Here is a 15,234-nt window from a genome sequence, read left to right as displayed (position 1 = left end):
TGCGCCTCCCGCAGCTCCGAGTCTGGCGGGCCGATTTGAAGCGCGTCTGCTCTGCCAGACACAACGTGGAGACTGGATCCCCCTCCCCTCCCCTCTCTCTTTCTCTCTCTTCCTCTCTCCGTCTCCCTCTCCCCCTTTCTCTCCCTCTCTCTGCACTTACACTAGTTGTATTTTGCTCGCTTGGAGTAGCAATGAGGGAGTCGCACACTTCAAACTAACGCGGTTGCGCCGAAGCGGGAACAAAGAGCGCAGCAGGTAGAGAGACAGAGAGAGAGACAGAGAGAGAGAGAGAGAGAGAGAGAGAGTCGCCGCTCGGGTTCGTAGCCTGTTTGATTTTAAACTGATCTTAACTTCAAAACGCGCTCTTGTACTGGACTTCAGGTCTGTGTGTTGTCTGTAGCTGAATGTTTTTTTGTTTGTGTGTTTGTTAGTTTGTTGTTGTCATGGTGCTGTAGCCATAAAGGTGACTGCTGGCTAAATTCATAGCTGTAAAGCCTTGGACTACTCTCGCCTTTCACGTTTCAGTGTAGATGTTTGTGGTATACATGTGGTAGCCCAGACTCTGTCGCTTGTAGACAAAGAAAATGCTGCAAGTCCTCAGCCTGGTTTGCACGCTACATGTTTGTTTTCATCGATTCATGTTGCAGACCTGATGCTTTAAAAGCTTGTTTAGCCTTACTGGTCGACCTGTTCAGGTTCAGCACCATCAGGAACGGACAGCGCCGCTGGACTCTTGTAACAACTAACGCTAATGTGGTTCCTGCACGGGCCCTGATAACAACAGGCCTGCAACCACTGACAGGTTGTTGTTGATCACCCAAAGTCTTAATACCCAAATGTTCTTTATGTGCACTTTACGTGTTTAACTTTCACTGAAGGTTTCTCTATGTGGACCCTGTGCTAATAGTGTTTGTTTGTCTGATGAATCATTTTCCAGTTAGGTTTGACTAAGGGGCTTTTTTCTTTTTAATTTGGAGTAACAAAAATGTGAATGATTTTTCAATATACAGAGTATTATTAGTGTGCATGTGACAAAAAAAGATAAAAAGCTGTAGTAGAAAACAGAAATGTACATTTAAAAAAAAAATCAATGTTAAGAATTTAACCAGTGGTTTGATTTAAATTAAAGGCAAAGCAACAGCATCAATTATTGTTAGCTTTGCAAACACAAACTTGTGTCCTCAGCCTGTTTTAAAAAACGTGGTTTGCAATGCAATCGTGTGTTGGTTTGTTTCACTTCAATCTGTGAGAGGATTGGTCAGTGGTCAGAACACGTGCAGAACTGAATCCACTGAAATTAATCATTGTTCAATTAAAAAATAATTAAAATAAACCTTGAATAGGACAAGTGTCAGCTGAAACTGTTCGGTAAATTAATGGATACCAAGTACACAACTACAAGTACTCATCAACTTAACTTTGAAAAGTGAACAGTAAGTGATGTGTAATCCAAAGAGGCTATGCTTTAATAGAAGTGTGTCACATGACCACAAAAACTTTTTTTTTAACTGGTTAATTATAATCCATTTCTTTTAATTGATAAATAAATAACAATTTATAAAATACTATATATTACACGTGTATTTAAATTTACTTTTAAAGGAGGGGTTACCAGTCTTCTAGTGGCCTTTCTTATATTCCTTTTCATCCTTGACAGTATTGACCTTCCAGCATCCAGACTCATGTAGCACGCATGGCAGGCAGAGAAATGCATTTTGAAAACCTCTTTGAAAGTCAGTTTACAAGCATATTTCAAATTAGTTTTGTTCCCTTGTCAGTAAAGGAGGGTAATTGAATGACCATGTCATCCCTCTTTAATTGCCTAATTTAAATGAAAGTTTGTCATCTTTAGAATGAAATTTTAATGTATTAGTTTAAAGGTTTTCAATGCAGGATTTGTTGGCTGCATTTAAATGTGCCGTAAGCATAAAGATAGTTGATTGCTCATTACTCATTACGACCTTGGAACGAGACGAAGCAATTAGCCATCTTCACAGCAAAAATAATAAGAAAGCAATATTGGTAAAGGGCAGGGTCTTTGTAGATACAGGCACCACCAAACGTTTCTAGTGGATCATAAGTGATGATTGAAAGGGATTATTTTTTATTTTCTATGACTGTTTGACTTCCAGATATCATAATGTCCACATCATTTTAACCCCAAGCATTTGCCAGCTGTGGTCTTCTCAATCATGCTTTTCTGTTTTTAAAGTGCCATGTTCCTGTAAGAAATGCTTGCTGGTTGTGTGACCAGAAATCTACGTTACTTGGCAGTCATGAAGGATGCCCACAGCTTTTGTAGTGGAGTGTTTTTGTTTTTATTCAAAGAAGCTGCGTTTCCAGAGAACTCTGCTCTTCTCCTGATTGGAAAAGTGGAGAGGGAGGAGCCTGAGCCTTTGTGTCACTCTCATGATGGCTTCACCCTTTCAGCTCAGTTTGTGTGCTGCAGGCAGCAGAAAGAAAAGTAGAGGAGTGAAATGAGAGAAGAGAAAAACAGGGAGACTGAGTGAGAGAGTTGCAGGTGGGATGACATAATGTGCACTGCAGCAAAACTGCAGCAGCGCTGAAACAAAGGGTCACATTCACACACAGACACACAAAACCTACATTTATTGTTAGAGGCACTGCATGCTTTCACATTCGCAGAAAAACACTTGGTTTTGAACTTTCCATTATTTGTAAGGGGATTTATTGGATTTCGGTCCTGATTTATTCTACGGAGAGCCTCTCTCTCTCTCTCTCTAAGCCTGTCTAAGTAGGATTTACTAAAACATAATACTTATTTGCTTAAATGTAGCTAACAACTAGCCAGTGCTAAGAACCCCATGTGTCCCACCTTCATTTCTGTAGATACCCAATTCAGGATGTCCATCTTGGAGCGCCTGGAGCAGATGGAACAGAGAATGGCTGAGATAACCAATCAGAACTCCAGCTCAGAAACCATGGCAACCAAGGGCGGTGGAGTGGAAGGAGGAGGGACCTCTGATCAGCAGTCTCAAGTAAGGCAATAGGAAGTGATTTAGTGTGGGTGAAAATTTCCTTTTCACAAAACAGAAATTGTGTTTGTTCTATAAAATTAAACAAAAGCAAGTCTTTAAAACAATGTTGAGTCACTGAGATTCCGTTTGAAGAAAAAAAAATGGTCTAAGGGTTTAAACTCCCACAGTAAATGTGGCCTTACCACTTTTTTTTTTAGCTCAAACAGAATTGCCCTTTAGAACAAACTTTACATCATTTAATTCAATAATTGCAAAATCTATCATTTTTGTAACAAAAGCACCCCCAGCTTCAAATTATGAGATCTGTTAAATATTTTCTCGTGTGGTCTTTATAAAAAACAAATCCATGTACAGTATAGTAAGCATCGCAAAACTGGATGTTTTTTTTGCAGGGTTACTGTACTAGATTGCATTATATTACAAACCTGTTTAGTTTATTAGATCGCCCCTTGAAAGTGTTACCTTTATGACTTCATAGCAGCCTGAGCATGTTACGGTTCAGTTTAGCTCTTAAGGAGTCAGACACTCTGCAATGTGTTTAGCACTAAACTGTTTCTTGGTAAAACAAACCTTTGTGACGCTTTGAAAAACATTTGAAGACAAAACTGGAAACTCATTCAGCCCTTTTTGTCTCTACGTTCTTCTAGATTTCCCCTGATCAGGGCTCATTCGAGGGTCGTGTGGTGGTGGTGTGTGAGAAGATGATGTCTCAGCCCTGCTGGGCTTCATCTAATCAGCTGGTCCACAGTAAAAACTCCAGAGGAATGACCTTACTGCATCTGGCTGCAGCTCAGGGCTATGCAGGGCTCATTCAAACGCTCATTCGGTGGCGGTGAGTAACACACAGACACAACACACCATTGTGAACGTGCAGACTGTGCCAGTTAATTTAATTTTCACTGTCTCTGCAGCACAAAGCATGCTGACAGTATTGACCTCGAGCTGGAAGTGGATCCACTCAATGTAGACCACTTCTCCTGCACTCCACTGGTGAGTGATCAATATTTCTGAATGGCATTTTGAGTGTTTGTGTTCTTATTTTCATGTCTGCACATGATCTGAGTATTCCTTTGGTCTCCCCAGATGTGGGCTTGTGCTCTGGGTCATACCGAGGCAGCGCTGGTGCTCTACCAGTGGGACCCAAGAGCTCTGGCTATTCCTGATTCGCTGGGACGCTTGCCGCTGAACATTGCTCGATCCCGGGGACACACTCGATTGGCTGAGCTCTTAGAGCAGCTGCAACAGTCACCTCAAGCTCATGGCCAGCCTGCTGACACTTGGATGGACAGGTGGAGAGGAGAGTCACAGACCAGCGGGATAAGCAACAACCCTTCCTCAAACCCCAACTCAGGTGCTTTATCACCTCCAGGGAAGCTTTTGTCTCAGGGTAAAGGCTCAGTTCATTAAAAATGCAAAAAAGAGTTTCTTACTTAGCCCTACTGGTATGTAATTTGTTAGTGGTTTGCTTGCTGTAGCCAGAGGCATCATGTTTTCAGGTTGTCCATCTGTGTGCTTCAACATTTCATTCTGGTCAAAGTCATACCTCAGAAATGCCTCAGGAGAATTTCTTCAAATTTGGCACGAATGTCAACTTGGATTCAACGATTTGACATATTTTGAGTTCAACAATATTTGAATCATTGTAGTCCACCGTGAGCTCATTGAGTTAGCTGATTTTGACCTTCATGGTGATACCATGTGACATTTCTGTCAGTCAGTACATGTATTATAGGAGTCTGGACATACATGGATATAAACCGCAGCTTTACTGGTGCACAGAGGTATACAATCATGAGACAGTAATTCTAGTTTTTGAAGGTTTAAAAACTCCACCATTGAGATTTGGCACATAAATGATTAACTTAGCTTAGTATGAAGATTTCCTTGAATCTCAGCTGAATGCCTGGCAACCCGGGTCAAGAAGTAATCTGCATGATTACCCCCATCAAACAGCAACTTGACGTTTTTACAGTTCGGGTATCGTACAGGTTAAACAAACAAGATTAGAAAAGCTATTAATGATATTAAGTGTTAATTAGTGAGCTTTAGAGGTGCTGGTAGGCGGATTTTGTTCCCTTTGGGCGGGCCCTGTTTCCACTGTTTGTGCTGACCTAAGCCAACCAGCTGCTAATGCACATGTGATTGAGGTGATCTGACCCTTTAATAAGTTAGTGTACTAGGAACTGATGTTTTCATTATAAGACTTGCTGTTATTTTACACCATCCTTATTTCTTTTCAGAGCTGAGAAGAGCCAGGGCAGAGAGCCAGACAGACAACCAGAACCAGAGCTGGAGCCAAGCAGGACACAGAGCCCAACAGGGAACCCAGGGAGAACAGGGAGGCCCGCCCCCAGCCAAGAGACTCAAGCCCAACCCAGACACCCAGCAACAGCTCGCTAACTCACCCTCTGGAACCAATACCCTCAACTCCCTCCTCAACTTGTCCCCCGGTCCTAACCCTCAAAATCATCCCCCCAACACCCTACAAACTCAACCCTCCAACCTCAGCTGTCAGAGCACACCTCCTGCCAGCTCCAGCCCTAACTGGCCTCAGCTCCCCAGCGCTGTATTCTCCCACCTGCAGGCCAGGATAGGGAGGTCTGGAGGGGGCACTAGGTGGAGTCTGAGACAGACTGTGGGGCAGCGTAGCCTAGCCAGGAGGATTCTAGGAAAAGAACGACTGGCCATGCACCTGCGCCAAAGAGTGCTGTCTGACAGGGGAGAGGAGACCGAGCTGCTCACCTATCAGGATAGCACAGAGGACCTGCAGGTAAGGGGGAATATTGCATGGGAGAGTTTGGTATGGATGTAATGGATGTATACAGGATACATAAAGAATGAACACTGAGATTTTACATGATATAGGAAGATAATTAGCCACTACTGGAAGACATGTGGTTGTATTCCCTATGATGCAATGAAATCTGGTAAAAAAGAGCAGTGCAAGTTCATACAGCTGTTAGGAGTTCCCCAATGTGACGCCTTGAGGTTTGACAAGGCACTCATGAAGAGAGGACAGAAGATGTAAAACATGATCACAGTGTGTCATTATGGTCAAGACTTTGGCCAAACAGTCTCATGAGCTGCACGCATTTAACGTGAGCATACAGAGTTAACTTGAAATATAGGTATGAAAACAAATGCCAACATGAAAGATATTTTTTAATCTTAAAGACAGCAGGTGGTAGGAATAATATAAGTAACGCCTGTGCTGCATGTCTTGCAGATGGACATAACCATGCTAGCTGATCACATCATGGAGGTTTCAACTGGCAGGCTTAAGCAGGAGGCTGTGGATGCCGAAACAGACTCCGGGAGGGTGGGGATCAGCAGTGATGTCAGATTACTGTCTGGTTATCTTGGTGAGGTGGAGAGGTGAGTCAAAGAATTTCCAAATTCACCACAATTACTTCACCTAACTCATGAAAACATTTAAATCTTTTCTTTTACTGTAAAACTTTTGCTTTGCTCCCTGCTTTTCTCCAGGTTTCTGAACTCCAAGCCACAGACTCCTAGCCCCAAACCAAACGCTCTCTCAGGGCCAGAGGATCCGCAGAATCCTCAGGCTAAGCAAGCCCTGTCCTCCCCCTTTGACTGGAGCTCCTTCCTCTGTGCAGCTATGAAAGAGGAGAGGTTGAAAACTGACTCATCCTGTCTAGCCATGACTGAGGCAGAACAGCGAGAACTATATGAAACCATCAGGCATGCTCTGCACTCCCTCAGAAAACACAAGGTATACTTACTTCAAACTTTATTCATCAGTATATTTTTACATACACCGAAATTCTTCTCTGCATTTAACCCATCACTGATTGAACACGCACATGCAGTGAAACACACAGGAGCAGTGGGCTGCCATTGTCAGGTGCCCAGGGAGCAATTGGGTGGTAAGTGCCTTGCTCAAGGGAACATCAGATGGCAAATGGAGGGGTCACCCTCCAGTCACAAGGCGCTTCTCCAACCTCTAGGCCACAGCTGCCCCCATAACATGTATAAAGAGGTGCATTGGCCGGGAATTGAACCCAGGCCTCCCACCTGGCAGGCGAGAATTTTACCACTGAACCACCAATGCCTGTACTTATGTGTAAAAATGCAAAGTTTGCCGCACACATAAAAGCATAATCTGATTTTTCTCTGTCATAAATCACAATCAGATCTGAAAAGGTTTAAGATGACCATGAGCATTCAACATATGTGATGTTTAAGCAAACTCGTCACTCCCCTTAGGGTCCCATTCAGGAACAACGCAAAGAGATTGCAGCAGTGATTCAGCGCTGCTATAAGAGATACAAGCAGGTAAGACATCACGCAGCGAACATCTGTCTCCCCATTACTTTCTATTATGTCAAGCTGACCTACAGCTCAAGTACTAAATTACATTTAACAAAAATATAAAGGCAAGACAAGTGTTTTTGCTCCCATTTGTTGTGAAAACATTTTGGATTGGCCCTTTATAGTGACTAGTACAAAGCACAACTGTGTAGATGACCAAAATTAATAGCATCATGTTCCCCCATATGAAGCAATTGTATTTTTATTTAGACTCTCTCTCTTTTTAAAAAAAAATAAACCTCTTGTCTTTCTCAAAGCGTGGATGCACTAATTTACTGTATAATGAAGTCTTACTACTTCATGTCATTTTGTGGTTCACGCCATGAATTCTGTTCATTAGGAAAGTTTAATTCACACTGAAATCAGTTTTATCACACTTTTCTGTGCTTTGACAGTTTAACTTTATATATTATGCCCATTTATTAACAAAATTATGAAGTGTACAAGTTCTTGAGCTGTTATTAGTCATGATGTGAGGTTGCTCAGGGAAACACTTATAACCACAAAACTTGGCATCACGTCAAAATGTGTTCACAAGCTGTTGTACCAGATTCTGAGCATTTTAGAAGAGGATGTTTTTTACAAACATGCTTCGAAAGGACACACACACACACACACACACACACACACACGTACGTCTGGTTTAGGCTAGGGCTGTATTCTCAGTTATGTACTGCAGACTTTACTGTATCTTCAGTGTATCATTGAGTTTACCTCAAGTCTGTCTCATTTTGTCTCAAGATTTTGTTTTTGTCCAGAGCCTTGTTCTGGAAGCACAACTCATGTGTATTCAAAGCTGCACATCTCATGATAGAGGGGTTTACATCACGCTGCCGTCTTGTCTCTCAGTATGCACTTTATAAAAGGATGACCTTGGCAGCCATCCTGATCCAGAGTCGTTTCCGGAGTTTCCATGAGCAGAGGAAGTTCCAACAAAGTCGAAGAGCAGCAGTCCTCATCCAGCAATACTACCGCTCCTATAGACACTCCCTCAGGTATTTCACTCACTCACACACACACACACACACACACATACACAGGGTATAGTTATGTTAAAAATTGTTTTTCTTACTCCTGTGTCTTTGCATACAGCAGCCTCCTAACAAAAAAACAAAACCAGGCTGCTCGCAAGATACTGAGGTTCCTGCTCCGATGCCGCCACAGGTGAGGCACGAAACTTTTCACACACCCCCCCCCCCATACACTCATCCAAGGACATACAACCATACACATTACACACACACACACACACACACTTAGAACCCACTGCCCCCATTACACCGGTGCTAATAGTTGGTGTTGTTTTGCTGTTCCTGTGAAGCCCCTTGATGGACCATAGGCCTCTGAAACGGGTGAGTCTTCTCTCTCTCCCTCCCTCTCTCCTGGTGGCTGATGCCTGTTTGCATGTCAGCGGAGGCAGGGGGAGAGGAGATTCTGGATGATCATCCTTCCCTCTCACTCTCTCCCTCTCGCTCTTCTTCCCTCCCTAGCTCCCTCTCACACTCTCTCTCTCCCTCTCTCTCTCTCTCTCTCTCTCTCTCTCTTGCTGTGTCTCCAAGGACTGCTGAATGATGTCGGTACTTCTGCATGACTGACAGATAGATAGAAGAGCGATTCTTTTTGCATATGGTTTTCATGGGGGCATGTTCTGACTGACATCACTAGGGGACTCAAAGTGTCTTGCTTGGCCTGCCGGTCTCTTTCTTGTGTCTTGATGGGTGGGGAGGATAACAGGTTAGAGTGTGTGTGTGTGTGGTGTGTGCGTGTGTGTGTGTGTGTGTGTGTGTGTGTGTGTGTATGGTGAACAGGAATTGCTGGGGGGGGTTGTTGAATAACTTGCCCTTTTGCTCTGAATATGGATTTTGAATATGAAAGTTGAAAAAGACATGCACAGTCTCACACACATTTAAAAAAACCCTCTCTGAGTGTCTCTGATGTGTATCTGTTTTCTTTTCCCAGGGCCAGAGAGCAGAGAAAGGCCAGGGGTCCTGAGAGCCCAACGTCAGGCCCCACACACAGCCCCCTCAGCCTGTGAGCAATCTATCAACCCTCCCCTCCTTCCATTTTCTCCTTTTTCCCTTTCATCCATCCTCCCAATAAAGTCTTTCCCTTTGCGATTCCCCAACCCCTTCTCCTGCCTTTCCGTTTCCCTTGTCCCTTTTTCTCTCTCATTCTCTCTCCCCTCTTATCTCAAGAGGGAAAAAAAAACTCTTCCCAGACAGACTGAGGACAGGATAGGTGTCCATCATGGCAGCTCAGACAGACAGACTGCTGGGTAGAGCCCAGGGACCTGGCTCTGCCCACAGCACTGATCCTCCTCCACAGTTTCACTGGGAGGCCATCACATTAACCTCATGGCATTCTTTGCACTCTTCATGGGTATGTTTCTTTGCAAGAGCAAGTCAACGAGTCAGAGGAGAGGACTCAAGGAAGCACCCAATGCAGACGTCCTGCAGTTCGTGTCAGCGACGGGATGCGCTGAAAGAGGAACAGCTGGCTCAAGATAAAAGCTACTTTGACATGCAGAAAATATACAAAACCTTTTGTGTTTTGTATCCAAACAGTGATCCATGAAAGAATAAGAAAACATAAACCAAAAAACTCACTTCTGTGTTGCATTTGCATGCAAGGTTTTTTTTTTTTTCGCTTATTCCTCCTCTCCATCATCCTGAAGAGCTATAGTGACAAGTCATTCAGCTGATTCAGTATATCACAGCACCACCAACCACTCTGACTCACAGGCTTATAAACCTACTAATCAGTCACCCGAACAAAAGGGGAGGAACTGCACTTGAATGTAAGAGGGGCATTGTTAGATAAGGGTTGGGGTCTGAATAACGATGTCTTAATTTGTTACATGGACTTTGTATGGAGTCGTTCTCAGAGGCAGCACTTTGCTTGCCTGACGTGGTGTGTCTGTGTTTGTTCAATTCAATGCATGTGTTTGAGCTACGAGCTCCTGCATGCTTGCCAAACTGCTTTAGTGTTGTTTCTTTTGTATTTCTATGTGTAGTTGTGTCTCACTTACGTCCTCATCAACTTATCCTTGCCCTGTGTAATGTGAACTGTGTAAGGACAAATGACTTATTTTGGGTGCTTTGTTTTTTTTTACTCTATTTATTTAAGGGTCTAATTATTTATTTAATTGGCTCAAGAGTGGTTTAACTTGAGACTGGTTTCCCCCCCTGTGTGGTAAAATATGACATGTTCCAATGGTTAAATGTCTCTGTTAGTTTGTTCTTCACGTGAACCTCTAAATCCTAACTGTGGTTTTGAGGAGAGAGTCACATACCATTGCCTTGACTTCTTCTTGACTCTGAGAGGTCTCTATGCTTGCTCTGTACAGGACATGGGTCCTATACCTGCCCCAATCCAGGGCACTGGTCCCCATATTAGCCCATACGGGCAATCAAATCCATATTTTGGACTATTGCATATTCCTGTATATAAACTGACGAGGTAAGGGGATACGAGGACCCTGAAACTTTTTCATAAGAGGACTGTATTTAAGATTATAAATTATTTTACTCCCATAATGAGAACTTGAGACAGAGACCTGGGTGCACAGGATGGCTGTATTGCTTGTAAATAATGTAGATAATCCAAACGGAGTAATGTGCATGAGATTTAAGACAAAGAAACAGCAAAAAGAACATGTTAGTGGCTATGGACTGTGAGAGGATTTTAATTGCTTCACTTTAAGAGTATCCAGTATAAGTGTTACTGAAAAGAACATTTTGTTAAAGCATGCAACTGAAAAATTTAATGTTAGAATTATAAGTGGGAAAACAAAGTTAGCTGAAACAATGATCTTTCAGACAAAACATTTACACTTTGTGCTTTTGTTTCTTGGCTAGCAAAAATTAAACCCTTTTTGCCAGTAGTGCCAATTATTATGAATGCTATTTTGCCTAACAATATGTTATGTTGGGGAAACCAACACCCAAAAGATATCAGTAAGATCCACAGAGGCAACACACACAGACAATAAACAGTAGAAGAGATCTAGTTCTAGCTCAACCGTAGACCAACAAGTTCTGAGGTTTGTCTAAGGCAGACTTTCATGTAGATGATGATGGTGATGATGCAAGTGTGGTGATGATACTGGTGATGATGAAGACGATGATGGTCGTTTAAATATGAATGCAATGAATGATGATCCAAAAAAAAGTTAAGAGGGCGCTACATTCTTTACAATGTGGTTGTGCTTCAGCAAAATACTAGCTTTTATTAAGACCATTAATCACACCTACAGCGGATCCAGCCCGACCTCCAGTCAAAGCTTTCCATTTTCCAAACAGAATGTCTCCTCCCCACTTTTTACATATCATTTGATTTCTTTTTCTCTTCTCCTCATTGTCACTGCCATTAATGTACAAAGTCTACTTTAGACATCTGGAAAGCTCTGTTTAGAAAGTGCCTGCTCAATAACAGAAAAGTGCAACCTAATATCAGGAAATATCTATTGTATGTCCTCTGACAGGTTGCCAGTCACCTGTTTATTTTCCTAAATTGTGTGTCAAAGATGACAGTGTTAAACTTGACCCGAGTCCAAGTTGAAACCTCTAATTTGTCAGTGGTATGAATGGATGCTCATGGCCTAATTGATTCTGTGTGTCGCTTTATGAGAGAAACCAGTAATTACAGTATCACTTTATTACCCCACTTGTTTGTGTCAGTTTTGCAGTATTAGAATAAGGAAACCCTCGAATCTGGCGTCTGTGTATGAAAGACGCTGTCAGGGAGTCTATTGGAAGATGTGTTCTTCTCGCATGGACTCGCTTTGCCTGTCTTTCCTCAGACACGATGTCGCAGCATTTAGACAAAAAAAAAAACAGTTTTCCAGAGGACAAAATAGCTGTCATACACGTTTTCATTCTTTGTCCTTTTCTTTCACTCACTCACTCTCATACAAATGTGCACGCACACATGCAAACACATGTATGCACAAATGTACACAATCAGACACACACACACAAAAAAAAATGTGCCGCACTCTTTCTCTCTGTGCTTATGTCTTTGGGAACAATTAAATCTCTCCCTTAGATTTTACTCAGGGTTGAAGAACAGGGAGATGGTATGTGGAGTTTAATGACTGCTGACACGGAGTTGAACCACCACTGATGACTGTGTACATTTGTGTGTGCATATGTATGTGTACATATTTGTGTACGTTAGGGATACTCCAGTTGTTCATTCACAAATTCTGCAAATTACGATTCAAGTCACGTTCTTGATTGACGCATCCCTCTTGATATTCCAGTCTGATGTTGTGAAGCAGCAAATGTGATCTGTTTAGTTCATCCAAGCTGTATTTGCATCACTTTTTCTATGAGGACAAAAATCCCCAAATCCTGCATTTTATAGTTTGTTTTTTTAAAATATAAACTAAATTCAAATCATATAAGAAACAATATTTCTATTTATACACTTTCTCTTGTCTTAAACGCACAAAATTCTTAAAACAAGCAATTCTTAAATAATACAAAAATAGGTAAAGGCCATGTATCACCTTAGTTTTTTTTAATCAAAAAAAATAAAGTTGTAAGAGATGATATATTCAAAGATTTACAATTGGAAGATCTCTACTATATATGTTTCACATGTTTCCACACTGAGAGACAGCCACACTGTCAGGAGCATTCATGCTACGGTATCACTTGAACCTCCTCTTAAACTGCCCCTCCTCTCACATCAGCACAACTAAAGTCACAAAGAACACTGCTTTGGACTCCTATATATTGTATGCGCACAGAGACAAATATACACACACTCCAACAGCCTATTGCTTGCACTTACACACACACGTACACAAAAATAGAATCACAGATTGCAGAAAATCCATCAATATGTTCATGTTTCTGGAGAGGACGGTGACTGTAAAAAAAAAAAAAACACAAAGAACGAAAAAAATATGTAGAGTAGAAGCAGATTTTAAAAAAAATAAATAAAGTAATATTGCCATAGTAGACAGCTGGTAGACATGCGCAGAGATGGCCTCTGTTCTCATAAGTCCGCCTAGAAGTGAATGATATAACCTTTCAGGCGCTGTTTTGAGAGGGCGTGGCCAAAAACACCACATTGCATGCTAGAATGGTAGACCCTTATAGATAATCTATGGCTAGACCTCTCCTTGCCTTCCTCTTCTTTCACCCCGTCTTCCCTCTCTCATTTCCTGCTGTATTCCCACCTTGCCTGCTGTTGTGTTCTCCATGCCTATCTCAGTCTTTCATTCCTCCTTTTTTTGTAGCCTAGTTTTTACTTTGTTTGTTTTACAAACGTGCATGCACAAGCATCACTAAATTGTTGATGTTTTTAAAAGAGTATTTTGTTGCTGAGGCCATGCAAAGTGTTTTGAATATTGCCCTTATATGTGGAAAATGTCTTCTGAATGCTTTACATAATTTCTGCTGTAAAATGAAATCAGAATAAAAAGAAAATTTGCACTTTAACTTATTTATTTATTGCCTGATGTTCATTTCTGTGATGGTTCTTAAAGAAAAGGCTGCAATATGTCTTCTTCGGTATCTCAAATGCAGGAGACTGCAGGGATAAAAACATGACAAGACTTTATCAAAATTTAGTTTAAAAAGCTGTCATATACTTGCACTTTCTCCAAACACTTAATATTTCCGGATTGAAATGTGGACCAGAAATCAAGGTGAACCTGGATGAGGTGCTTAAAATTGAGAAGTAGTTATGCATTAGTAATATTTAGGCATGTTCATCTGGACTGTACTTAGAAGTATTCGTGCAGTTCGGTTCTTGTGGTCAAAACATTTTGAATAGTTCGTTGACAACAAATAAAACAGGGAGGTGAGAACAGAGAAGCTGACAACTACCATGTGCTCAAACTATCCACAATGAGATAAAGCCAAACTGTTTATGCCAACATTATGAATATGTACCATTTATACACACTGTGCCTGTGAGCTTGAGGGTAACAGGATGTGTCCATGGAAGAAGTAGTCATGAGTTATTAATGGATTTTTCCTAAGGTCTTTTATAAATAATTTAAATTCCTGGGGCCGCATACAAAAACATTCTCTCAGAGAGCTCCAAACATTTCTAGCAAGGAGTTCTAGCTTAGTAGTGATTTAGGAAGGTTCTCAGGCAAGCTCTGAGCGAGGAAGAGACGGAAACTTCTGTCTTAATGACTGACGGTGGCTGACACTGTTGGAAAATGTGACATATTCTTTTAAATGCTGTGATTTGATTAGCCTGTTCCAGTGTTGATAGGCATGAATGTGTCATGCCTATATGCTATATACAGACATACACAAATGATACATTTTACAAGGACGCACTGGGTATGTGCAGGGGGGACATAATAAATACAAGGAGGACAAAGTGTATATAAAACAGCGTACTTGCTCCGTGTAGACATATTATTCATAGACACACGAGACAATAAAACAAGGAAAGTACAGACTATGTGCAGGACGAACAACGTATACGAGGTACATTGATGGAAAAAGGCACAGACGGTTATCTGTTATTTGTGAAGGTAATAGCGATAAGGAAGAAACTGTTCCTATGTGGTTCTCATGTGTATGGATCTGTACCATCTGCCAGAGAGGGGGGGGTAGCTGGACAACGCAATGACCAGTGTACGTGCGATCTCTAGTGATGCTCTCTGACTGTTTGCTTGTTCTTGATGCATGCAGATCATAAATGGAGGGCAGGAGAGCTCCGATCACTTTTTTCAGCTAACCGCACCTTGCGTATGGACTGTCCTATCGTTTAGTTTCAGTTAAGTCTTAGTCAGCTTCCAGGTTTGCCCCATTTGTGGAACATCTTAGTCCTGCCGGAAAATTACTACTACTTGCGTCACGACAATTTCTTTTACCGTAAAATGTTGTTGACCTTTTTATCTCGATGTGTAAAACGATCCCAAATGTGA

The 15,234-nt window shown here is 41.8% G+C and overlaps 1 protein-coding gene and 1 non-coding gene across 5 annotated transcripts in view; one reads left to right on the top strand and one right to left on the bottom strand.

Moving 5' to 3' along the window:
* Positions 1-13,796, top strand: part of LOC124056639 (calmodulin-binding transcription activator 1-like) — a 53,431-nt gene extending 39,635 nt beyond the window's left edge. The window contains exons 11-22 of one of the 4 annotated variants that reach the window (XM_046384278.1): positions 2,851-2,999; positions 3,647-3,831; positions 3,911-3,989; positions 4,083-4,350; positions 5,240-5,769; positions 6,226-6,374; positions 6,486-6,732; positions 7,227-7,295; positions 8,181-8,326; positions 8,427-8,495; positions 8,653-8,683; positions 9,291-13,796. In XM_046384278.1, coding sequence (XP_046240234.1) covers positions 2,851-2,999; positions 3,647-3,831; positions 3,911-3,989; positions 4,083-4,350; positions 5,240-5,769; positions 6,226-6,374; positions 6,486-6,732; positions 7,227-7,295; positions 8,181-8,326; positions 8,427-8,495; positions 8,653-8,683; positions 9,291-9,323 — 1,955 coding nt within the window. In that variant the 3' untranslated portion in view covers positions 9,324-13,796. Of the gene's footprint in view, positions 1-2,850; positions 3,000-3,646; positions 3,832-3,910; positions 3,990-4,082; positions 4,351-5,239; positions 5,770-6,225; positions 6,375-6,485; positions 6,733-7,226; positions 7,296-8,180; positions 8,327-8,423; positions 8,496-8,652; positions 8,684-9,290 lie in introns of all 4 variants that reach the window. The other 3 variants (XM_046384277.1, XM_046384276.1, XM_046384275.1) reach the window with 3 other exon arrangements.
* Positions 7,001-7,071, bottom strand: trnag-gcc. The gene has a single exon. It is a non-coding gene; the product is annotated as a tRNA-Gly (tRNA).
* Positions 13,797-15,234: the final 1,438 nt, after the last annotated feature.

This window comes from Scatophagus argus, chromosome 3 (genome assembly GCF_020382885.2).
Source record: "Scatophagus argus isolate fScaArg1 chromosome 3, fScaArg1.pri, whole genome shotgun sequence".
Classification (NCBI taxonomy): Eukaryota; Metazoa; Chordata; class Actinopteri; family Scatophagidae; genus Scatophagus; species Scatophagus argus.
Note: the sequence above shows the minus strand (reverse complement) of the source record. Positions and strands in the feature narration are given on the sequence as shown.